The sequence below is a fragment of the Oncorhynchus clarkii genome, chromosome 6 (assembly GCF_045791955.1).
Source record: "Oncorhynchus clarkii lewisi isolate Uvic-CL-2024 chromosome 6, UVic_Ocla_1.0, whole genome shotgun sequence".
Classification (NCBI taxonomy): Eukaryota; Metazoa; Chordata; class Actinopteri; order Salmoniformes; family Salmonidae; genus Oncorhynchus; species Oncorhynchus clarkii.
Genome location: NC_092152.1, coordinates 76,256,671 through 76,281,337, shown reverse-complemented (window position 1 = coordinate 76,281,337; position 24,667 = coordinate 76,256,671). Strand labels below are relative to the sequence as shown.

General features: G+C 44.1%; 1 protein-coding gene across 2 annotated transcripts in view; it reads left to right on the top strand.

The window, feature by feature from the left end:
* The first annotated feature begins 4,132 nt into the window (after positions 1 to 4,132).
* Positions 4,133 to 24,667, top strand: part of LOC139411616 (sodium-dependent noradrenaline transporter-like) — a 68,129-nt gene continuing 47,594 nt past the window's right edge. The window contains exons 1-4 of one of the 2 annotated variants that reach the window (XM_071158198.1): positions 4,133 to 4,383; positions 5,046 to 5,540; positions 7,893 to 8,024; positions 11,473 to 11,710. In XM_071158198.1, coding sequence (XP_071014299.1) covers positions 5,243 to 5,540; positions 7,893 to 8,024; positions 11,473 to 11,710 — 668 coding nt within the window. In that variant the 5' untranslated portion in view covers positions 4,133 to 4,383; positions 5,046 to 5,242. The remainder of the gene's footprint in view (positions 4,384 to 5,045; positions 5,541 to 7,892; positions 8,025 to 11,472; positions 11,711 to 24,667) is intronic. The other variant, XM_071158199.1, reaches the window with a different exon arrangement.

The following is a 24,667-nucleotide window of genomic DNA, read 5'->3' as shown; positions in this document are numbered from 1 at the left end:
GTACAGGCAGGCAGGCAGGCAGGCAGGCAGGCAGACAGACAGACAGACAGACAGACAGACAGGCAGACAGAAATGCAGAAATGCAGAAAAACAGGCATGGAGGCAGGCAGACAGGCATGTAGGAAGGGATGGGGCCTGGTAGGGATGATTGATAGAGGCCAGAAGGGAGGGAAGAGATTGCTTTGCCGTGAGCAGTTAGAATGATTCAGAAATAAGGGTAAGGCAGCAGTAAATGCCGGCCTGGGTGTTGGTAGACCTAGGTCACTAGGATCAGCATTTAAAAGGAAGGGACGCTTCCTTATGACAGAATGATGGTGCTCCATGTCATGTGGGTTGGTGTCAGAGGTTATCAGAACTGCTGTGGTTTTGGAGGACAAATATGCCCCTGTCGAGACAACCAGAGCACTAGATCTGATCTTGGCCATCATTGCAATCCATCTCCAGTCACAGGTCATCGTCTAGGATGACAGCCAGGCACAACGCTGGACAGCCTATCCATCGAAGTGGCCGAAAATCTTTCCTGAGTCACTCCAACTGTTGCGTAATACTAGCCTGGAAACCAAACAGATATGTTTCACAAGTGTGTATTCCCGGCTATCTTATTAATACATTGATATCAATGGAAGATGTGTATGGAAATTCACATTATGTATGTTAAGATTCAGTCCTTGGTTAGTGCATGTTTTTCTGTTGCCATTTATTCTTTAACATGAATAGGCCTTCAAATGAATTAAAACATGAACTTTAGAAGGTAGGTATTGTTTGCCATCTGTTTGCCCTGGGTTCACCTATTCAAATGTAGCCTACCTTCACAACTCTGTTAAATGGGAGGAAATAAATCCAAGATGCCACAGAGGAAAACACCACTAATAACATATAACCCATCCATATAGGCCTCACCTCGCTCTTTCCTTCTCTATCACTTCAATTATTTCATCTTTACAAACAAAACGCCCCCAAACAGCCCTTTTAAGGTTTTATAAGAGAAGCCTGGAAAGCACTGGAGAGCTTTAAGGGGACATTCATTGACTTTAATGGGATGAACTGATCAACCATATCTAATAGAAATCATTGCCCATGGCAAAAGCTGGTGTGTTATTTAATTACGTATGGAACACAGTGCTTTTACCGCTTCTTAGAAAACTGTAATTCAATATATTTAGTTGAGAGAAGAAACAGATAAATAAAGTCCAAATTAAAAAATTTCTGAAATAAGTTTTATTTTCTTGCTTTCGGTAAAAGAAAAAACAATTTTAGAAAATATATAAATAGAACAAAAATAGAACTGTCATTTTTAACTGTTCATACTTTCAAAAAATGTAATAGCTTCAATATGCTAAAAAAATGAATAACATTAAGTCTGTCAACACTTTTAAATATCCTATTGAAAATGTCCTATAATAAGTCATCCAAATCTACTTGCGTAAGAAGAAGGCCTATTGCATTCTCTGTATCCTATGCTGCATTTACCACAGATTAAATTCAATATGTATGTACACATGTGTATTCGGAAAGTATTCACACCCCTTCCCTTTTTCCACATGTTGTTACGTTACAGCCTTATTCTTAAATATATACAATTATGTTTTCCCTTCATCAATTAACACACAATACACCATAATGAAAAGGCGAAAACAGTTTTTTTAACATTTTTGCAGAAAAACAATGTAAAAATTACTGAAATACTTGAATTACATAAATATTCAGACCCTTTGCTATGATACTCAAAACTGAGCTCAGGTGCATTCTGTTTCCATTGATCATCCTTGATATGTTTCTACAACTTGATTCGAGTCCACCTGTGGTAAATTCAATGGTTTGGACATGATTTGGAAAGGCACACACATGTCTATATAAGGTCAGACAGTTGACAGTGCATATCAGAGCAAAAACCAAGCCATGAGGTCGAAGGAATTGTCCGTAGAGTTCTGAGACAGGATTGTGTCGAGGCACATATCTGGGGAAGGGTACCAAAACAACTCTGCAAACAATTGACGGTCCCCAAGAACACAGTGGCCTCCATCAATGTAAGAAGTTTGGACCCACCAAGACTCTTCCTAGAGCTGACCACCTGGCCAAACTGAGCAATCAGGGGAGAAGGGCCTTGGTCAGGGAGGTGACCAAGAACCAGATGGTCACTCTGACAGAGCTCCAGAGTTCCTCTGTGGAGATGGGAGAACCTTCCAGAAGGACAACCATCTCTCCAGCACTCCACCAATCAGGCCAGACGGAAGCCGCTCCTCAGTAAAAGGCACATGACAGCCCGCTTGGAGTTTGCCAAAAAACACCTAAATGACTCTCAGACCATGAGAAAGAAGATTCTCTGGTTGGATGAAACCAAGATTGAACTCTTTGGCCTGAATGTCAAGCGTCACGTCTGGAGGAAACCTGGCGCCATCCCTATGGTGAAACGTGGTGGTGGCAGCATCATCATGTGTTGATGTTTTTCAGCGGCAGGGACTGAGAGACTAGTCAAGATCAAGGGAAAGATGATCGGAACAAAGTACTGAGAGATCCTTGATGAAAACCTTCTCCACAGCGCTCAGGACCTCAGACTGGGGCGATGGTTCACCTTCCAAAAGGACAATGACCCTAAGCACACAGCCTAGACAGCGTAGGACTGGCTTCAGGACAAGTCTCTGAATGTCCTTGAGTGGCCCACACAGAACGCAGACTTGAACCCGATCAAAAATCTCTACAGAGACCTGAAAATAGCTGTGCAGCGACGCTCCCCATCCAACCTGACAGAGCTTGAGAGGATCTGCAGAGAAGAATGGGAGAAGCTCCCCAAATACAGGTGTGCCAAGCTTGTAGCGTCATACCCAAGAAGACTCGAGGCTGTAATCGCTGCCAAAGGTGCTTCAACAAAAAGGGTAAAGGGTCTGAATACTTATGCAAATGCAAATGTCTGTTTTTATTTTACATTTGCAAAAAAAACAATAATCCTGTTTTGTTTTGTCATTATGGGGTATTGTGTGTAGATTGACGAGGAACAAAAACAATTTAATCAATTTTAGAATAAGGCTGTAATGTAACAAAATGTGGAATAAGTCAAGGGGTCTGAATACTTTCCGAATGCACTGTATATACAAAAGTATGTTTGACAATTAGTGGAATTAGTGAATTCTGCTATTTAAGCCACACCCATTGCTGACAGGTGTATAAAATCAAGCACACAGCCTTGCAATTTCCATAGACAAACATTGGCAGTAGAATGGCCTTAATGAACAGCTCAGTGACTTTCAACGTAGCACCGTCATAGGATGCCACCTTTTCAACAAGTCAGTTTGTCAAATGTCTGCCCTGCTAGAGCTGCCCTAGTCAACTGTAAGTGCTGTTATTGTGAAGTCGAAATGGTGTAAAGCTCACCGCCATTGGACTCTGGAGCAGTGGAAACGCGTTCTCTGGAGTGATGAATCACACTTCACCATATGGCAGTCCAACGGTTGAATCTGGGTTTGGCAGATGCCAGGAGAACGCTACCTACCCCAATGCGTAGTAAAGTTTGGTGGGGAAGGAATAATGGAAAAACCATGTTTTTCATGGTTCGTAGTAGTAGGCCCCTTAGTTGCATTAAAGGGAAATCTTAACACTACAGCATACAATGCAATTCAGATGGTTCTGTGCTTCCAGCTTTGTGGCAACAGTTTGGGGAAAGCCCTTTCCTGTTTCAGCATGACAATGCCCCTGTGCACAAAGTGAGGTTCATACAGAAATAGTTTTTCGAGATCGGTGTGGAAGACCTTGACTGGCCTGCACAGAAGCCCTAAAATGAATCTCATCAAACACCTTTGAGATTAATTGGAACACCGACTGCGAGCCAGGCCTAAACGCCCAACATCAGTGCCTGACCTTACTAATGCTCTTGTGGCTGAATGGAAGCAAGTCCCTGCAGCAATGTCCCAACATTTAGTGGAAAGCCTTCCCAGAAGAGTGGAGGCTGTCATAGCAGCAAAACTGGGACCAACTCCATATTATTGCCCATGATTTTGGAGTGAGATGTTTGATGAGCAGGTGTCCACATACTTTTGGTCATGTAGTGTATATTCCTTTAGGACTGGTGATGCAAGGTATATTCCTTTAGGACTGGTTTGGCGAGGTGAGACCACGGGCGCATGTTGGCACGCACTTCACAACAGTGACAACGGCGTGCCAAGAAAGATCCAACATGAAGTGAGGGAGGGAGGAGCAGAAAGAACATGTTCAATTATAAAAAATCACGTGGAGAGAGAGAGAGGACCTGATTTAAAAGCTCTGAATGTATATCGTCTATCTCTCATGAGAAGGCGAGTCTTAAAGTTCCATCAGAATGGGCAGTCTCTCCTCAGACGCAGCAGGACGACAGCAGCAACGGGTCATGGAGAGGTGTCCGTAGCTTCACAAGTACGGACCAACCGTCGCTCCTCTTCTACTTATACGGGGTTTAATGTGCTTTAATAACGATATTATACATCACTGACTATACTATTGTACTTTTAATTGATATTTTATGGTGTATTGCTGCCAGTTTGTATACATTTGATTGATTAACCAATGTTGCTTAGCTCCGTTCAACAAATGCGCACGGCAATTATGAGAAATACGCAGGAGCAATGGAATAGCCTAAACCTATTCTACAACGTTCACCTGCTATTTACGTTTATTTGAACATTTTGAAATATGTTTCCAATAGCATGACTAGTAGTTTATATGATTTCATATAATATAAGACAATGTATTTGTAAAACATGACTGAGGTTTCTGAAACAAGGAAATCCTTTTCTATCACCCATATTTTGACTATTCCTCTTAGTGCGCCAGTGTAGCTATAAAACTTATAACTATTCCACCTCTGTGCGCCAGTGTAGCTATACAACTTATCATAACTATTCCACCTCTGTGCGCCAGTGTAGCTATACAACTTATCATAACTATTCCTCTCAGTGCGCCAGTGTAGCTATACAACTTATAACTATTCCACCTCTGTGCGCCAGTGTAGCTATACAACTTATCATAACTATTCCACCTCTGCAAACTTCTGAGTGTATTTGTTTTTACCTCTCTAGCCGATGAATGCGGTGGAGTCCACTGTAGTTCGTGGAGAAAATAATCACTTATGCAGAGTTTGCCTTTCCACGCTAGCGGGACTCCCATCGTCGTCACGGTCCACTGCTGCGCGAGCATCACCTCCGCCACGGATACTTCCTCCGTGAGGTGAGCGCACAAGGCCGTCGGCGAGCAGCACACCGACACCGGAGAAAATATGAACATCCAGGTCCTGCCAGACCACAAGCTGTCATCAGTGGCCCCGCTGAAACCCTGCAATGTGGAGAAGAAGGAGGTGGAACTGATACTGGTGAAGGACCAAAATGGGGTCCAGTATACCAGTTCGACCATCATGCCCACCCCCAGCACGCACGGCACCCCCTGCACCGCTGAGGAGCTGGAGGAGAGGGAAACATGGGGAAAGAAAATAGACTTTCTCCTATCCGTCATAGGCTTCGCAGTGGACTTGGCCAATGTCTGGAGATTCCCTTACCTCTGCTACAAGAATGGAGGTGGTGAGTGAACTGTTATAACTTCTGTAAAGACTTCTGTTAAGACTTTCCCAGGTTCCTTTGGAACTATCCTCGTAGAGAACCAGGCTTGGTATGGCAACGCGAGACTGCGTTGGAACTAATATCAAGTTTGTTTTACTGTTGTGTAATAACTTTCTTCGTAAATTTATGATAACATGTGCCAATCTGTTAGTTTGTATGCTACCATACGTACCAGTCACTAGTCAGTGATTTTTTGAAATCCCCAAATAGCTTTGCGCAGGCTTTCTTGAGCCAAGAGGCTTTAATGGTAAGAGGGAAACGGAAATACCTCACTGCATAAATTCAACCAGGTCAGTGTAGTTTAAGAGGAAAACGGAAATACCTCATTGCATAAATTCATTCAGGTCAGTGTGGTTGACTCAACTGCAAATACACTCACTGTATCTGGGTGCTACTGTATCTTACTGTAAAGATTTGACTCATAACCCATTCACACCAGTTGCTGGCTCATAAGTGCTTTATTGCTGATGGGAAATATTTAAATACTCACAGTTGAACAGATAGCTTTGCAAATATGTTAATAATTAATAACTTAATTTAAATGTGTCTAGATCAGCGGTGTCGAACCCATTTTTCCTGCGGGCTGCATTCGGTCTTCACCGGGGTCTGGGGGGTCACACTTAAAATGTATTATATTTCCTCGCAGTCAACATTTGCTAAACAATTGTCCTTTAACTAGTGGTTTTGGTATTTTGAATGTGCTCGAGGGCCTGATCCAGCCTGCAGGCCTCGACATGTGGTCTAGACCATTAAGAGCCTGGTCTCATAATCTAGACTTAACATAGTAAAAATGAATCCCTGACACTCAAATTAGTATGACATGTTACTTTGGTATGGTTACATGAGACAGATGGTTGGGGTGGGTGGGCGTGGAATGCTAACTTCTAGCAATCCAAAAGTTGCGAATTCAAATCTCATGACAGACAACTTTAGCTCATTTGCAACTTTTCAAATACTTGCTACTTTGCAAATACTTAGCATGTTAGCTAACCTTTCCCAAACCGTATCCCTTTTAGCCAACCCTTCCCCTAACCCTTTAACCTAACTCCTAACCGTAACCCTAACCCTTAGCCTAGATAACATTTGCCAGATAGCTAACATTAGCCACCTAGCCACCTAGCTAGAATTCGTAACATATCATAAATTCTGCAAATTCGTAACATATTGTACGTTTTGCTAATTTGTAACATATAATACGAATTGTGATTCTTAACATATACAAAATGTAATGCCTCGGATTTACATACAGAATAATACAAAATGCTCTGAGACCAGGTTGAGATCGAATAATAATGGCTTAGGCATATTTCAGTGGCTCAGTAGTGGTGGTGGAACAAGTAAGCAAATCACTTGTAATATGTGTGCTGCATTTGTTTGATAAGAAGAGTTTTCGATAACATCTGTTAGAAGTGCCAGTCAGGGTTATCACAAATCTGAAGAATGAACAACAAAGCAAAGGCTAACTACAGAGATGATTGATTGCCAACAATGACCAAATCAAATGACCACAACAAGAGAAAACATAAAAACTGCACCTGAATATATCTATAATCGAGCCGAGTGAATGTTAAGAAACCAAAGGTCGTTGTTAATTACAAAGTGACATTTTGGGTTTGCCACCACAGACCTTCAGTAGCTTGTTGTAATAACAGTGTTTACTAGTGTTTACTAGATTTCCTGTCCCCTTTGGCAGCATTACACTTCACGTGGTGAAAATAGACATGTGTATCTTCATCTGGTGAAAAAGCAGTGTTGTGTCCTGTGGTGCCAACTCTTCAGCTGTGGGTCATGTTCATTTGGCGCTCTCTGAAAGGCTGTAATGCAGCCCAATGCTCAGCTTTTTGTTAGAATGTTGCATACAATATATTTTTAATTCTACTAGATGAAGGGAATTTTATTCTTCCTAGAATTCACTGGAACATAAAAAGCTACCAAGCATGGACAATTCACTGTCTGTGCCTGGAGAGTCCATGTTGATGTCTGTTTCAATTCACTGTCTGTGCCTGGAGAGTCCATGTTGATGTCTGTTTCAATTCACTGTCTGTGCCTGGAGAGTCCATGTTGATGTCTGTTTCAATTCACTGTCTGTGCCTGGAGAGTCCATGTTGATGTCTGTTTCAATTCACTGTCTGTGCCTGGAGAGTCCATGTTGATGTCTGTTTCATGTGATTTTTCTTTAGATCTCATCATCAACACAAATTGCCAGGGCGAAAACACCCACAAAATGCTAAATATGTTGTCTTGGCTGCAACACAAATGCCAAAAGGTTCACGTTCAAAAACATTGTTTTGTGGGGTTTTGTGGTGATTTCAGGTGCCTTTCTAATCCCCTACATTCTGTTCCTGGTGATTGCTGGGATGCCACTGTTCTATATGGAACTAGCCCTGGGACAGTACAATAGGGAAGGAGCTGCTACAGTCTGGAAGATCTGCCCTGTCTTTAAAGGTGAGCTGTCTCTCTCTCTCCCATCTCTGTATTCCATCTCTTTCCTGACCTCTGCCTCATCTCCCACCTCTCACCTTCTCAAGGCTTCTGGCCTCTCTTTTCTTCTCTATCTTTGAACATCTCTCTCTTTTTTCACTCACCTCTTGTCCTTTCCCCTCCTTCCTTTCCCTGCTCTTTTAATGTTGCTTCCCATTGGGCACACCACATAATTTCAATGTGGACAAGACGTTGATATTGTAACCTACAGTGCCTTGCGAAAGTATTCGGCCCCCATGAACTTTGCGACCTTTTGCCACATTTCAGGCTTCAAACATAAAGATATAAAACTGTATTTTTTTGTGAAGAATCAACAACAAGTGGGACACAATCATGAAGTGGAACGACATTTATTGGATATTTCAAACTTTTTTACCAAATCAAAAACTGAAAAATTGGGCGTGCAAAATTATTCAGCCCCCTTAAGTTAATACTTTGTAGCGCCACCTTTTGCTGCGATTACAGCTGTAAGTCGCTTGGGGTATGTCTCTATCAGTTTTGCACATCGAGAGACTGACATTTCCCATTCCTCCTTGCAAAACAGCTCGAGCTCAGTGAGGTTGGATGGAGAGCATTTGTGAACAGCAGTTTTCAGTTCTTTCCACAGATTCTCGATTGGATTCAGGTCTGGACTTTGACTTGGCCATTCTAACACCTGGATATGTTTATTTTTGAACCATTCCATTGTAGATTTTGCTTTATGTTTTGGATCATTGTCTTGTTGGAAGACAAATCTCCGTCCCAGTCTCAGGTCTTTTGCAGACTCCATCAGGTTTTCTTCCAGAATGGTCCTGTATTTGGCTCCATCCATCTTCCCATCAATTTTAACCATCTTCCCTGTCCCTGCTGAAGAAAAGCAGGCCCAAACCATGATGCTGCCACCACCATGTTTGACAGTGGGGATGATGTGTTCAGGGTGATTAGCTGTGTTGCTTTTACGCCAAACATAACATTTTGCATTGTTGCCAAAAAGTTCAATTTTGGTTTCATCTGACCAGAGCACCTTCTTCCACATGTTTGGTGTGTCTCCCAGGTGGCTTGTGGCAAACTTTAAACAACACTTTTTATGGATATCTTTAAGAAATGGCTTTCTTCTTGCCACTCTTCCATAAAGGCCAGATTTGTGCAATATACGACTGATTGTTGTCCTATGGACAGAGTCTCCCACCTCAGCTGTAGATCTCTGCAGTTCATCCAGAGTGATCATGGGCCTCTTGGCTGCATCTCTGATCAGTCTTCTCCTTGTATGAGCTGAAAGTTTAGAGGGACGGCCAGGTCTTGGTAGATTTGCAGTGGTCTGATACTCCTTCCATTTCAATATTATCGCTTGCACAGTGCTCCTTGGGATGTTTAAAGCTTGGGAAATCTTTTTGTATCCAAATCCGGCTTTAAACTTCTTCACAACAGTATCTCGGACCTGCCTGGTGTGTTCCTTGTTCTTCATGATGCTCTCTGCGCTTTTAACGGACCTCTGAGACTATCACAGTGCAGGTGCATTTATACGGAGACTTGATTACACACAGGTGGATTGTATTTATCATCCTTAGTCATTTAGGTCAACATTGGATCATTCAGAGATCCTCACTGAACTTCTGGAGAGAGTTTGCTGCACTGAAAGTAAAGGGGCTGAATAATTTTGCACGCCCAATTTTTCAGTTTTTGATTTGTTAAAAAAGTTTGAAATATCCAATAAATGTCGTTCCACTTCATGATTGTGTCCCACTTGTTGTTGATTCTTCACAAAAAATACAGTTTTATATCTTTATGTTTGAAGCCTGAAATGTGGCAAAAGGTCTCAAAGTTCAAGGGGGCCGAATACTTTCGCAATGCACTGTATATTCACCCAGTCAAAAAGACAGCCAAAAGTTTGTTGAATTACCAATGTGTTATCAGTGACCACGTCAGTGACCACGTTTAAAGGTGCACAGTATTCCGGACGGTAGCTCATATCCCGCTTAGTCTTATTCGGTATAAGCTGTTTACATGCACCTTTCATATTTTGTCAGTATTATGGATCCCCATTAGCTGCTGCCAAGGCAGAAACTACTCTTCCTGGGGTCCAGCAAAAATTACTTCCGTAATATAGATGATATATCCCGCTCATGAGTATCCCTGTATCCATGAATAAAAGGAATACTTCTAATTGGAGTTCATTTGGGTTAAATGGAATAGTAACTGAACTATGGACACTGCCTGTAGGCCTATAACCTCTCACATGTAGTGTAATATCATATTAACTCTTGCAGAATTATGCATTTCTTGCAGTGAAATTATACAACAAATGTTAATTTAGTCTTTCTCCTATATACAGTACCTCTCTTTTTCATTTTCCCATCTTCAGCACTCCTTGTCCACTTTCCCAAAGGCCTTGATCAGAGGAGAGAGGAAGGAGAGATGTGGTCTTTTAGAAGTATCCAGTAAATCTCAAGACACTGTACAACAATAAACACACAGTAGATATACTGTAGAAAAGGCTGTTTGTTGATTCGTTTTACTACTGACAGTCTTATCACCATGGCATACTGTTACCACACACACCATGACATCCACCATGAAAGCTTCTCCAGAAGTTTACAGGCAGTGTTGTGATTTACAGTATGTTACACATTAAGTCTATTGTATATTGTTGTTTGGCCGGCAGGGATGTCCTTGTCCCATTGCGCTCTAGCAACTCCTGTGGCGGGCCGGGCACATGCACGCTGACACAGTCGCCAGGTGTACGGTGTTTCCTCTGACACATTGGTGTGGCTGGCTTCTGGGTTAGGCGGGCATTGTGTCAAAAAGCAGTGCGGATTGGTTGTGTTGTGTTTAGGAGGATGCATGGCTCTGTGTCCGTACGGGAGTTGCAGCGACAAGACTGTAACTACCAAGTGGATACCACGAAATAGGGGAGAAAAAGGGGTAAAAGTCAAAAAGACCATGTTAAACTGACATTGTTAAGTTCATCTGCTGCTTGTTCTGATGGTAGAGTTATAGCACATCACATTCTGCTCAAATAATACATTGAATCAGGTGAAACAAGTGGTTGATTCCTCAAATTTCCTCAAGTTCTTTTTTAAAAAACACAATACTAGCTGGTATTCCACTGCTGTGCTCGTTTTTTCAGTAGTCTCTGCTGTCCAAGGTCTTGTGGATACATGCTGAATAGTTTGGTTTGTTATTTGTGTTCCCTCACACATACACATTTATGATTGGCATTAGACAGGAGTAGCAGGATTCCACCCTCTGTAACCCTATGTAACCTACATTATGTAACCATCTCTCTCTCTCTCTGCTCTCTGTTTCTCTCTCTGTTTCTCTCGTCCATATCCCTCCCTCCCTCCCTCCCTCCCTCCCTCCCTCCCTCCCTCCCTCCCTCCCTCCCTCCCTCCCTCCCTCACTCCCTCCCTCCCTCCCTCCCTCCCTCCCTCAGGTGTGGGCTACACTGTGATCATCATAGCGTTGTATGTGGGTTTCTACTACAACGTCATCATAGCCTGGTCCCTGTACTACCTGTTCTCCTCTATGACCAGTGAGCTGCCCTGGCTCCATTGTGGCAACGCCTGGAACAGTCCGAACTGCACAGACCCCAAGCTACTAAACGGATCCTTCCTGGGCAATGGGACGTCTTATGCCAAGTACAAGATGACGCCGGCTGCAGAGTTCTATGAGTGAGTACAGTGGGTTCTGTCCTGTTCTATGAGTGAGTACAGTGGTCCTGTCCTGTTCTATGAGTGAGTACAGTGGGTTCTGTCCTGTTCTATGAGTGAGTACAGTGGGTCCTGTCCTGTTCCTGTTCTATGAGTGAGTACAGTGGGTTCTGTCCTGTTCTATGAGTGAGTACAGTGGGTTCTGTCCTGTTCTATGAGTGAGTACAGTGTGTTCTGTCCTGTTCTATGAGTGAGTACAGTGGGTTCTGTCCCTGTTCTATGAGTGAGTACAGTGGGTTCTGTCCTGTTCTATGAGTGAGTACAGTGGGTCCTGTCCTGTTCTTGTTCTATGAGTGAGTACAGTGGGTTCTGTCCTGTTCCTGTTCTATGAGTGAGTACAGTGGGGTTTGTCCTGTTCTATGAGTGAGTACAGTGGGTTCTGTCCTGTTCCTGTTCTATGAGTGAGTACAGTGGGTTCTGTCCCTGTTCTATGAGTGAGTACAGTGGGTCCTGTTCTATGAGTGAGTACAGTGGGTCCTGTCCTGTTCTATGAGTGAGTACAGTGGGTCCTGTCCTGTTCTATGAGTGAGTACAGTGGACTATGTCCCTGTTCTATGAGTGAGTACAGTGGACTATGTCCCTGTTCTATGAGTGAGTACAGTGGATTGTGTGCCTGTTCTATGAGTGAGTACAGTGGGTCCTGTCCTGTTCTATGAGTGAGTACAGTGGACTATGTCCCAGTTCTATGAGTGAGTACAGTGGGTCCTGTCCTGTTCAATGAGTGAGTACAGTGGACTATGTCCCTGTTCTATGAGTGAGTACAGTGGGTCCTGTCCTGTTCTATGAGTGAGTACAGTGGACTATGTCCCTGTTCTATGAGTGAGTACAGTGGGTCCTGTCCTGTTCTATGAGTGAGTACAGTGGGTTCTGTCCTGTTCCTGTTCTATGAGTGAGTACAGTGGACTATGTCCCTGTTCTATGAGTGAGTACCGTGGGTCCTGTTCTATGAGTGAGTACAGTGGGTCCTGTCCTGTTCTATGAGTGAGTACAGTGAGTCCTGTCCTGTTCTATGAGTGAGTACCGTGGGTCCTGTTCTATGAGTGAGTACAGTGGGTCCTGTCCTGTTCTATGAGTGAGTACAGTGGACTATGTCCCTGTTCTATGAGTGAGTACAGTGGACTATGTCCCTGTTCTATGAGTGAGTGGACTATGAGTGGACTATGTCTCTGTTCTATGAGTGAGTACAGTGGGTCCTGTCCTGTTCTATGAGTGAGTACAGTGGACTATGTCCCTGTTCTATGAGTGAGTACAGTGGGTCCTGTCCTGTTCCTGTTCTATGAGTGAGTACAGTGGGTTCTGTCCCTGTTCTATGAGTGAGTACCGTGGGTCCTGTTCTATGAGTGAGTACAGTGGGTCCTGTCCTGTTCTATGAGTGAGTACAGTGGGTCCTGTCCTGTTCTATGAGTGAGTACCGTGGGTCCTGTTCTATGAGTGAGTACAGTGGGTCCTGTCCTGTTCTATGAGTGAGTAGAGTGGACTATGTCCCTGTTCTATGAGTGAGTACAGTGGACTATGTCCCTGTTCTATGAGTGAGTACAGTGGATTGTGTGCCTGTTCTATGAGTGAGTACAGTGTGTTCTGTCCTGTTCTATGAGTGAGTACAGTGGGTTCTGTCCCTGTTCTATGAGTGAGTACAGTGGGTTCTGTCCTGTTCTATGAGTGAGTACAGTGGGTCCTGTCCTGTTCTTGTTCTATGAGTGAGTACAGTGGGTTCTGTCCTGTTCCTGTTCTATGAGTGAGTACAGTGGGTCCTGTCCTGTTCTATGAGTGAGTACAGTGGGTTCTGTCCTGTTCCTGTTCTATGAGTGAGTACAGTGGACTATGTCCCTGTTCTATGAGTGAGTACCGTGGGTCCTGTTCTATGAGTGAGTACAGTGGGTCCTGTCCTGTTCTATGAGTGAGTACAGTGAGTCCTGTCCTGTTCTATGAGTGAGTACCGTGGGTCCTGTTCTATGAGTGAGTACAGTGGATTGTGTGCCTGTTCTATGAGTGAGTACAGTGTGTTCTGTCCTGTTCTATGAGTGAGTACAGTGGGTTCTGTCCCTGTTCTATGAGTGAGTACAGTGGGTTCTGTCCTGTTCTATGAGTGAGTACAGTGGGTCCTGTCCTGTTCTTGTTCTATGAGTGAGTACAGTGGGTTCTGTCCTGTTCCTGTTCTATGAGTGAGTACAGTGGGTTCTGTCCTGTTCCTGTTCTATGAGTGAGTACAGTGGACTATGTCCCTGTTCTATGAGTGAGTACCGTGGGTCCTGTTCTATGAGTGAGTACAGTGGGTCCTGTCCTGTTCTATGAGTGAGTACAGTGAGTCCTGTCCTGTTCTATGAGTGAGTACCGTGGGTCCTGTTCTATGAGTGAGTACAGTGGGTCCTGTCCTGTTCTATGAGTGAGTACAGTGGACTATGTCCCTGTTCTATGAGTGAGTACAGTGGACTATGTCCCTGTTCTATGAGTGAGTACAGTGGATTGTGTGCCTGTTCTATGAGTGAGTACAGTGGGTCCTGTCCTGTTCTATGAGTGAGTACAGTGGACTATGTCCCTGTTCTATGAGTGAGTACAGTGGACTATGTCCCTGTTCTATGAGTGAGTGGACTATGAGTGGACTATGTCTCTGTTCTATGAGTGAGTACAGTGGGTCCTGTCCTGTTCTATGAGTGAGTACAGTGGACTATGTCCCTGTTCTATGAGTGAGTACAGTGGGTCCTGTCCTGTTCCTGTTCTATGAGTGAGTACAGTGGGTTCTGTCCCTGTTCTATGAGTGAGTACCGTGGGTCCTGTTCTATAAGTGAGTACAGTGGGTCCTGTCCTGTTCTATGAGTGAGTACAGTGGGTCCTGTCCTGTTCTATGAGTGAGTACCGTGGGTCCTGTTCTATGAGTGAGTACAGTGGGTCCTGTCCTGTTCTATGAGTGAGTAGAGTGGACTATGTCCCTGTTCTATGAGTGAGTACAGTGGACTATGTCCCTGTTCTATGAGTGAGTACAGTGGATTGTGTGCCTGTTCTATGAGTGAGTACAGTGTGTTCTGTCCTGTTCTATGAGTGAGTACAGTGGGTTCTGTCCCTGTTCTATGAGTGAGTACAGTGGGTTCTGTCCTGTTCTATGAGTGAGTACAGTGGGTCCTGTCCTGTTCTTGTTCTATGAGTGAGTACAGTGGGTTCTGTCCTGTTCCTGTTCTATGAGTGAGTACAGTGGGGTTTGTCCTGTTCTATGAGTGAGTACAGTGGGTTCTGTCCTGTTCCTGTTCTATGAGTGAGTACAGTGGGTTCTGTCTCTGTTCTATGAGTGAGTACCGTGGGTCCTGTTCTGTGAGTGAGTACAGTGGGTCCTGTCCTATTCTATGAGTGAGTACAGTGGGTCCTGTCCTGTTCTATGAGTGAGTACAGTGGGTCCTGTCCTGTTCTATGAGTGAGTACAGTGGACTATGTCCCTGTTCTATGAGTGAGTACAGTGGACTATGTCCCTGTTCTATGAGTGAGTACAGTGGATTGTGTGCCTGTTCTATGAGTGAGTACAGTGGGTCCTGTCCTGTTCTATGAGTGAGTACAGTGGACTATGTCCCTGTTCTATGAGTGAGTACAGTGGGTCCTGTCCTGTTCTATGAGTGAGTACAGTGGACTATGTCCCTGTTCTATGAGTGAGTACAGTAGGTCCTGTCCTGTTCTATGAGTGAGTACAGTGGACTATGTCCCTGTTCTATGAGTGAGTACAGTGGGTTCTGTCCCTGTTCTATGAGTGAGTACCGTGGGTCCTGTTCTATGAGTGAGTACAGTGGGTCCTGTCCTGTTCTATGAGTGAGTACAGTGGGTCCTGTCCTGTTCTATGAGTGAGTACCGTGGGTCCTGTTCTATGAGTGAGTACAGTGGGTCCTGTCCTGTTCTATGAGTGAGTAGAGTGGACTATGTCCCTGTTCTATGAGTGAGTACAGTGGACTATGTCCCTGTTCTATGAGTGAGTACAGTGGATTGTGTGCCTGTTCTATGAGTGAGTACAGTGGGTCCTGTCCTGTTCTATGAGTGAGTACAGTGGGTCCTGTCCTGTTCTATGAGTGAGTACAGTGGACTATGTCCCTGTTCTATGAGTGAGTACAGTGGGTCCTGTCCTGTTCTTGACCTGTGCCTCTGATGTGTGTCTTGAGTCTGACCCTCTGTCGCGGTATCTAAAAGATTAAAGAAACCAGCCTTTTAACATGTTTCTCGTTGGGATAGAGCTGACCTACAGTGCCAAATATGAGCTGTGTCAAATAAGTATTTTCATTAGAGACTAAATGTGTTAGAAGTAGGCTTAACCTTTTAGAAGCTTGGTTATTTAGTCTGGTCACTTTTTGAAGTGGAAATTGTACACTTAAGCATTTCATAAACTGGAAATAACTGTTTTTAAATGTATTGTTAATGTATTGTACAGTATGGCAGGTCTTCATAAATCAATATTTAGTTAGTGTACATCAGTGAGTGGACAGCAAACTGCACACACTCACTCTCATCAACTGCCATGAAACCCCACTCTACATCTTACCAAGACTGTCCAGTATGAAGTCTAAAGTCCTGGTGTGGCTTGAGGAATAGATAAGCCTTGGACTTCTGCAGAGTCACAGTGTGTCTTTATGCTTCTGGGCTCTTGTCTCATTGAAGAGTGACTTTTACCATTCAGTAAATTCTGATGACGTGGCTCAATCTGCTTACATGCTGAGCAGAACGTGTTCAGGCAACAAAGGCCTTTACTAAGCAATTCATCTAAATTGAAAGTGTTTTTTATTGACTATTATTGAATCTCTGCATGGTACCAGTGTATATGACACTTCATTTTAGGTTACCAAAATTCCTGGAGCTTTCAATAAATTCCCCGGTTTTCCAGAAATCCTGGTTGGAGGATTACAGATTTCCTGCTTATTCTCTCCTGATTCCAGGAACCCGCCTTTCCAGAATTTCGGGAAAACCAGAGAATTGATTGAACATTTCAGGAATTTTGCAACCCTACTCATACTCAAACAATTCCACTGTGAAGTGGGCCACTGTCATTAAAGCTTTTGTGCAGTATCCCCAAAATGTCTGAAGCCATCCGCCCATATACCGATTGCTCTACAGAAAGGCATATAAAAAAAGCTTAGATGCTGCGTTTGAAGTTGACACGAAAAGCCCCATCCGTTTGCACTTCAAAGAATTCCTTTCCAGAGCTCTGTGTGAAGATTACTTCTGCAGCCCAAAGGAAGTCGTCTGAAATGACTGGGACATACAGCAGCATCCTTATCCTGCAGCTGATGTGCAGTACAGAATAGAGCGCCAGGGAGGCACAAACAAAACATTCTAAGCTTGCATTCCAAACTTTAATAGTGCACTATATAAGGAATAGTGAGCCATTTGGGACGCAGCCTAAGAGTGCGTGACAGGCGGCCAATAAGGGCAGATGAAAGACCCTCTACCAGAATGCTGATCTGCATTAATGTCTCGTGTGTTTATGTAATCAACATCTCTGAATTTCCTCCAATCTCTCATCAATCCCTCTAAACTTGAATACAGTCAGTTTCCGTTGCATCATATTTTCTTTCTTCTAGCATAAAATCGCACTCTCATTCTTTTGACCCAGTGATGTAGTGGTAAGAAAATTGGTGGGTAAACTCTGATCGCCGTCTGTGGTGAATAAAGTTACTCTCCGTATACTTTCAATGCCTTTTTGTGCAAAAGGTGGGTAAACTTATGGGGGAAACAAAAGTTAGGTGAACAACGTTTACGTGCTTCTACCGTACTGTACAAATGATTCATAGACCTTCAATTCTTGGTAATTATAGGAAGTCAATGGAGTCAAGTTGGTTCCTTTTACAGCATATCTTCCTGCATTTATTTACCAGAAAATGTAGTTCTTTGTGTATTCTACCATCTTCACAGACCTTGAATACTCATTGGTGTATTGACAACGGCTCTATCAAAGAGCTTTAGGTCCATACTCCCCTGAGAGCCACTATATCCCAGTATAAATGTAGTTGATTCTAGACAGGCTGAATGAAAAACACAGAGACCCAGGCAGTGGGAGCTCTAGAATAGACAGATTTTTCTCTGACAACACTTCTAATCTCATTGTATATTTCAGTCAGGCCTTGTGTGGGGGACATAAACCCCCTGCTCCCACAGAGCTCCAAGAACAGGAACAAGACCATCAGACCACTGCACACTGCCACTGCACACTCTGGGAGAGATCACAGTGACTGAGTCAACATATTTCTCTCTCTCCTTCTTTCCCTCATTTTCTCCCTCTCCTTTTCTCCCTCTTTCTCTTTTTTTCTTCTCTTTTTCTCCCTCTCTTTCTCTCTTACATTCTCTCTTTCTCTCTCCTTTTCCCCCTCGTTCTCTCTCTCATTTTCTATCTCTTTCTGTCCTTTTCTTATCTTTTTATTTTTCTCCCTCTCTTACTTTCTCTCTTTCTCTCTCTTAATTTCTCTCTCTCTATCTCTTCCCCTCATGTTTTCCCTCTCTATTCTTTCTCTTTCTTTCCAACGTCAGTTTGCCTCCTTATGTAATGAGCAGTGATCTCTGAGCGTCTGAAGGAGCTGCAGGTGTTCTTAGTTCTTAGATATGGAGATTTGATCCTCCTGTATCCCCTAGAGATGGACAGGGACAGAAGAGACATTTTCTCAAGAGATTTTAGAGATTTGAGGGCATGTGGTGCACACACACACACACACACACACACACACACACACACACACACACATACACACACACACACACACACACACACACACACACACACACACACACACACACACACACACACACACACACACACACACACACACACACACACACACACACACACACACACACACACACACACACACACACACAGAGCTTACTTTTCCTTTGCTGCTGCATTGCTCTGGTTCTCACACCAGGCCACGTTGATGTGTTGCTGTGTGATGTATTGCTGTCCTCTCCTCAGCTGACTGAGGATGTGCTAGGCCCTCATTTCCTCTCCTATTAGGCCTTTATTATTGGTTTCATTGATCACGGCTGCCCTGCAATCTGTGGTGCTGCAGTGCAAAGGTCCCCGGAGTATAGTCATTAGTGTCATGGCAACGTCCAGGGGCGGACACACAGCAGGTGTCAGTTACAATGCTATCACAGGGGCTCAACATAGCTATCAACACCTAATGACAGACTAGGATTCTCAGAAACCAAGCTGAGCTACCAAGAGGCTGGGTAAATATATACCTTCTGTGTTGATGGTGCTGATGGGTTGTCTCAGCTTATATCAATAAAGGTCAATCAGTCATGTAAGTTTATACAGTTTGAGTACAGATCAGTTTGTTATATTAATTAGAGAATGCCATCAATAATATTATGCGCAGTCAATGGAATGAAATATCCTCATATTTTGAGGACACTGCAAAATGTTCAGATATTTCAATACATTGACTTTGCGTAATATTATTGATGACATTCTCTAATTAATATAGCAAACTAATCTGTTACTCAACAAATGATCTGTAGTTTTCTACCTTGAAATAGTGATAGTGAATTTGGATGTTTGAAGCAGGTGTTTATAGTTGCAAGCATTGCATAATTAAATGGCGAGTGCAAATCCAGTCCAAACAAAATCAACACAAATTGAGAGCCATTTTATTCTATTAGCAGCTCAGATTATCCATTAAATAGCTATTAGATTATCAAAAGGTTAGAACTCAGAATACCTCCGTTGGAAGTCTCACACAACCTTTATCGGTCTTAATTGAACAAGTCCACTGCTGGGAGATCAATAGCTCATGTGTTCCAAGTCTAGACATTGTGAACACTCACAGGGGATCTGAAACATACATCATGACCCTCACAGACTTCTCTTTCTAATGCCTTGGATAAAATGCCTTTTAAATGATACATAAGACCATAAGAAAACAGATTTATTTTGAATCAAACATCAAATCTTGAAACAACCATTGTATTGTTGTCCTCTTTATCAAAGTACCAGAATTGCCATTCACTCAACATTCACTCAAATCAAATATTTTTAATTAAATATCCAACCAAATACTCCCCCAACCAAATACTCCCCCAACCAAATACTCCCCCAACCAAATACTCCCCCCAACCAAATTCTCCCCGCAACCAAATTCTCCCCCATCCAAATACTCCCCAACCAAATTCTTCCTCATCCAAATAATCCCCCCCCAACCAAATACTACCCCAACCAAATACTCCTCTGAACCAAATACTCCCCCAACCAAATACTCCCCCCAACCAAATACTCCCCCAACCAAATACTCATCCCCAACCAAATAGTCTTCCCCACCCAAATACTCCTCCCCAGCCAAATACTCCTCCCCAACCAAATACTGCCCCAACCAAATACTCCCCCCAACCAAATACTCTCCCCAACCAAATACTCCTCCTAACCAAATACTCTCTCCAAAAGTACTGCAGACACTTTCTACCCCTCTGCCCCTAACATATTGCTTTTGTCAGTTCCAGGAAGCATTGACCCCATATTAGCCCTAACCTGATTTGGCCCTTTCCCCATACCTCCAAATGATTTCTCATTCACTGAGTAATGAGAATGTTTGTAAACTAGAAATGCTTTTAGCCCATCGTCGCTGTGCTGTGCCAAGTTTTTCTGCCTTGTTTTTTTAAGCACACTCGTTGTTTACTGAGAGTGTTAGTTTAAAAAAATATATATATATATTTCACCTTTAATTAACTAGGTAGGCTAGTTGAGAACAAGTTCTCATTTGCAACTGCGACCTGGCCAAGATAAAGCAAAGCAGTTACAACACATAAAACAACACAGAAGTTACACATGGAATAAGCAAACATACAATCAATAATACCGTTGAAAAATCTATATTCAGCATGTGCAAAGGAGGTAAGATAAGGGAGGTAAAGCAATAAATAGGCCATGGTGGCGAAGCAATTACAATATAGCAATTAAACACTGGAATGGCAGGGTGTGCAGAAGATGAATGTGCAAGTAGAGATACTGGGGTGCAAAGGAGCAAGATAAATAAATAAATACAGTATGGGGATGAGGTAGATTGGATAGGCTATTTACAGATGAGCTATGTACAGGTGCAGTGATCTGTGAGCTGCTCTGACAGCTGGTGCTTAAAGTTAGTGAGGGAGGTAAGAGTCTTCACCTTCAGAGATTTTTGCAGTTCGTTCCAGTCATTGGCAGCAGAGAACTGGAAGGAGAGGCGGCCAAATCAAGAATTGGCTTTGGGGGTGACCAGTGAGATATACCTGCTGGAGCGCGTGCTACGGGTGGGTTCTGCTATGGTGACCAGTGAGCTGAGAGCCAGTGGGTTTGGCGACGAGTATGAAACGAGGGCCAGCCAACGAGAGCATACAGGTCGCAGTGGTGGGTAGTATATGGGGCTTTGGTGACAAAAATGGATGGCACTGTGATAGACTGCATCCAATTTGTTGAGTAGAGTGTTGGAGGCTATTTTGTAAATGACATTGCCGAAGTCGAGGATCGGTAGGATGGTCAGTTTTACGAGGGTATGTTTGGCAGCATGAGTGAAGGATTCTTTGTTGCGAAATAGATTCAAGATAAAATTTTGGATTGGAGATGTTTGATGAGAGTCTGGAAGGAGAGTTTACAGTCTAACCAGACACCTAGGTTTTTGTAGTTGTCCACATTTTCTAAGTCATAACCGTCCAGAGTAGTGATGCTGGACGGGCGGGCAGGTGTGGGCAGCGATCGGTTGAAGAGCATATATTTCATTTTACTTGTATTTAAGAGCAGTTGGAGGTCACGGAAGGAGAGTTGTATCGCATTGAATCTCGTCTGGAGGGTAGTTAACACAGTGTCCAAAGAAGGGCCAGAGGTATACAGAATGGTGTCATCTGCGTAGAGGTGGATCAGATACTCACCAGCAGCAAGAGCGACATCATTGATGTATACAGAGAAGAGAGTCGGCCCAAGAATTGAACCCTGTGGCACCCCCATAGAGACTGCCAGAGGCCCGGACAACAGGCCCTCCGATTTGACACACTGAACTCTATCGGAGAAGTAGTTGGTGAACCAGGTGAGTCAATCATTTGAGAAACCAAGGCTGTTGAGTCTGCCGATAAGGAAGTGGTGATTGACAGAGTCAAAAGCCTTAACCAGGTCGATGAATACGGCTGCACAGTATTGTTTCTTATCGATGGCGGTTATGATATCGTTTAGGACCTTGAGTTGTCTCCCTCTAGCTGTCTCCCTGCTTTAGACATGTTTCTCCCCCTCTGACTCTAGCTGTCTCCCTGCTTTAGACATGTTTCTATCCCTCTGACTCTAGCTGTCTCCCTGCTTTAGACATGTTTCTATCCCTCTGACTCTAGCTGTCTCCCTGCTTTAGACATATTTCTCTCCCTCTGACTCTAGCTGTCTCCCTGCTTTAGACATGTGTCTCCCCCTCTGACTCTAGCTGTCTCCCTCTTTAGATATGTTTCTCTCCCCCTGACTCTAGCTGTCTCCCTGCTTTAGACATGTTTCTCCCCCTCCGACTAGCTGTCTCCCTGCTTTAGACATGTTTCTCTCCCTCTGACTCTAGCTGTCTCCCAGCTTTAGACATGTTTATATCCCCCTGACTCTAGTTGGCTCCCTGCTTTAGACATTTTTCTATCCCTCTGACTCTAGTTGGCTCCCTGCTTTAGACATATTTCTCTCCCTCTGACTCTAGCTGTCTCCCTGCTTTAGACATGTTTCTCCCCCTCTGACTCTAGCTGTCTCCCTGCTTTAGACATGTTTATATCCCTCTGACTCTAGCTGTCTCCCTGCTTTAGACATGTTTCTCCCCCTCTGACTCTAGCTGTCTCCCTGCTTTAGACATGTTTCTCCCTTCTGACTCTAGTTGGCTCCCTGCTTTAGACATGTTTTTCTCACTCTGATTAGTTGGCTCCCTGGTTTAGACATGTTTCTCTCCCTTTGACTCTAGCTGTCTCCCTGCTTTAGACATGTTTCTCTCCCTCTGACTCTAGCTGGCTCCCTGCTTTAGACATGTCTCACCCTCTGACTCTAGCTGTCTCCCTGCTTTAGACATGTCTCCCCCTCTGACTCTAGCTGTCTCCCTGCTTTAGACATGTTTCTCTCCCTCTGACTCTAGCTGTCTCCCTGCTTTAGACATGTTTCTATCGCTCTGACTCTAGCTGTCTCCCTGCTTTAGACATGTTTCTCCCCCTCTGACTCTAGTTGTCTCCCTGCTTTAGACATGTTTCTCTCCCTCTGACTCTAGTTGTCTCCCTGCTTTAGACATGTTTCTCCCCCTCTGAATCTAGTTGTCTCCCTGCTTTAGACATGTTTCTCTCCCTCTGACTCTAGTTGTCTCCCTGCTTTAGACATGTTTCTATCGCTCTGACACTAGCTGTCTCCCTGCTTTAGACATGTTTCTCCCCCTCTGACTCTAGCTGTCTCCCTGCTTTAGACATGTTTCTATCGCTCTGACTCTAGCTGTCTCCCTGCTTTAGACATGTTTCTCCCCCTCTGACTCTAGCTGTCTCCCTGCTTTAGACATGTTTCTCCCCCTCTGACTCTAGCTGTCTCCCTGCTTTAGACATGTTTCTCTCCCTCTGACTCTAGCTGTCTCCCTGCTTTAGACATGTTTCTCTCCCTCTGACTCTAGCTGTCTCCCTGCTTTAGACATGTTTCTCCCCCTCTGACTCTAGCTGTCTCCCTGATTTAGACATGTTTCTCTCCCTCTGACTCTAGCTGTCTCCCTGCTTTAGACATGTTTCTCCCCCTCTGACCCTAGCTGTCTCCCTGCTTTAGACATGTTTCTCCCCCTCTGACTCTAGCTGTCTCCCTGCTAGACATGTTTCTCCCCCTCTGACTCTAGCTGTCTCCCTGCTAGACATGTTTGTTCGCCTCTGACTCTAGCTGTCTCCCTGCTTTAGACATGTTTCTACCCCTCTGACTCTAGCTGTCTCCCTGCTAGACATGTTTCTTCGCCTCTGACTCTAGCTGTCTCCCTGCTTTAGACATGTTTCTCCCCCTCTGAATCTAGTTGTCTCCCTGCTTTAGACATGTTTCTCTCCCTCTGACTCTAGTTGTCTCCCTGCTTTAGACATGTTTCTATCGCTCTGACACTAGCTGTCTCCCTGCTTTAGACATGTTTCTCCCCCTCTGACTCTAGCTGTCTCCCTGCTTTAGACATGTTTCTATCGCTCTGACTCTAGCTGTCTCCCTGCTTTAGACATGTTTCTCCCCCTCTGACTCTAGCTGTCTCCCTGCTTTAGACATGTTTCTCCCCCTCTGACTCTAGCTGTCTCCCTGCTTTAGACATGTTTCTCTCCCTCTGACTCTAGCTGTCTCCCTGCTTTAGACATGTTTCTCTCCCTCTGACTCTAGCTGTCTCCCTGCTTTAGACATGTTTCTCCCCCTCTGACTCTAGCTGTCTCCCTGATTTAGACATGTTTCTCTCCCTCTGACTCTAGCTGTCTCCCTGCTTTAGACATGTTTCTCCCCCTCTGACCCTAGCTGTCTCCCTGCTTTAGACATGTTTCTCCCCCTCTGACTCTAGCTGTCTCCCTGCTAGACATGTTTCTCCCCCTCTGACTCTAGCTGTCTCCCTGCTAGACATGTTTGTTCGCCTCTGACTCTAGCTGTCTCCCTGCTTTAGACATGTTTCTACCCCTCTGACTCTAGCTGTCTCCCTGCTAGACATGTTTCTTCGCCTCTGACTCTAGCTGTCTCCCTGCTTTAGACATGTTTCTCCCCCTCTGACTCTAGTTGTCTCCCTGCTTTAGACATGTTTCTATCCCTCTGACTCTAGCTGTCTCCCAGCTTTAGACATGTTTCTATCCCTCTGACTCTAGTTGGCTCCCTGCTTTAGACATGTTTCTATCCCTCTGACTCTAGCTGTCTCCCAGCTTTAGACATGTTTCTATCCCTCTGACTCTAGCTGTCTCCCTGCTTTAGACATGTTTCTCTCCCTCTGACTCTAGCTGCCTCCCAGC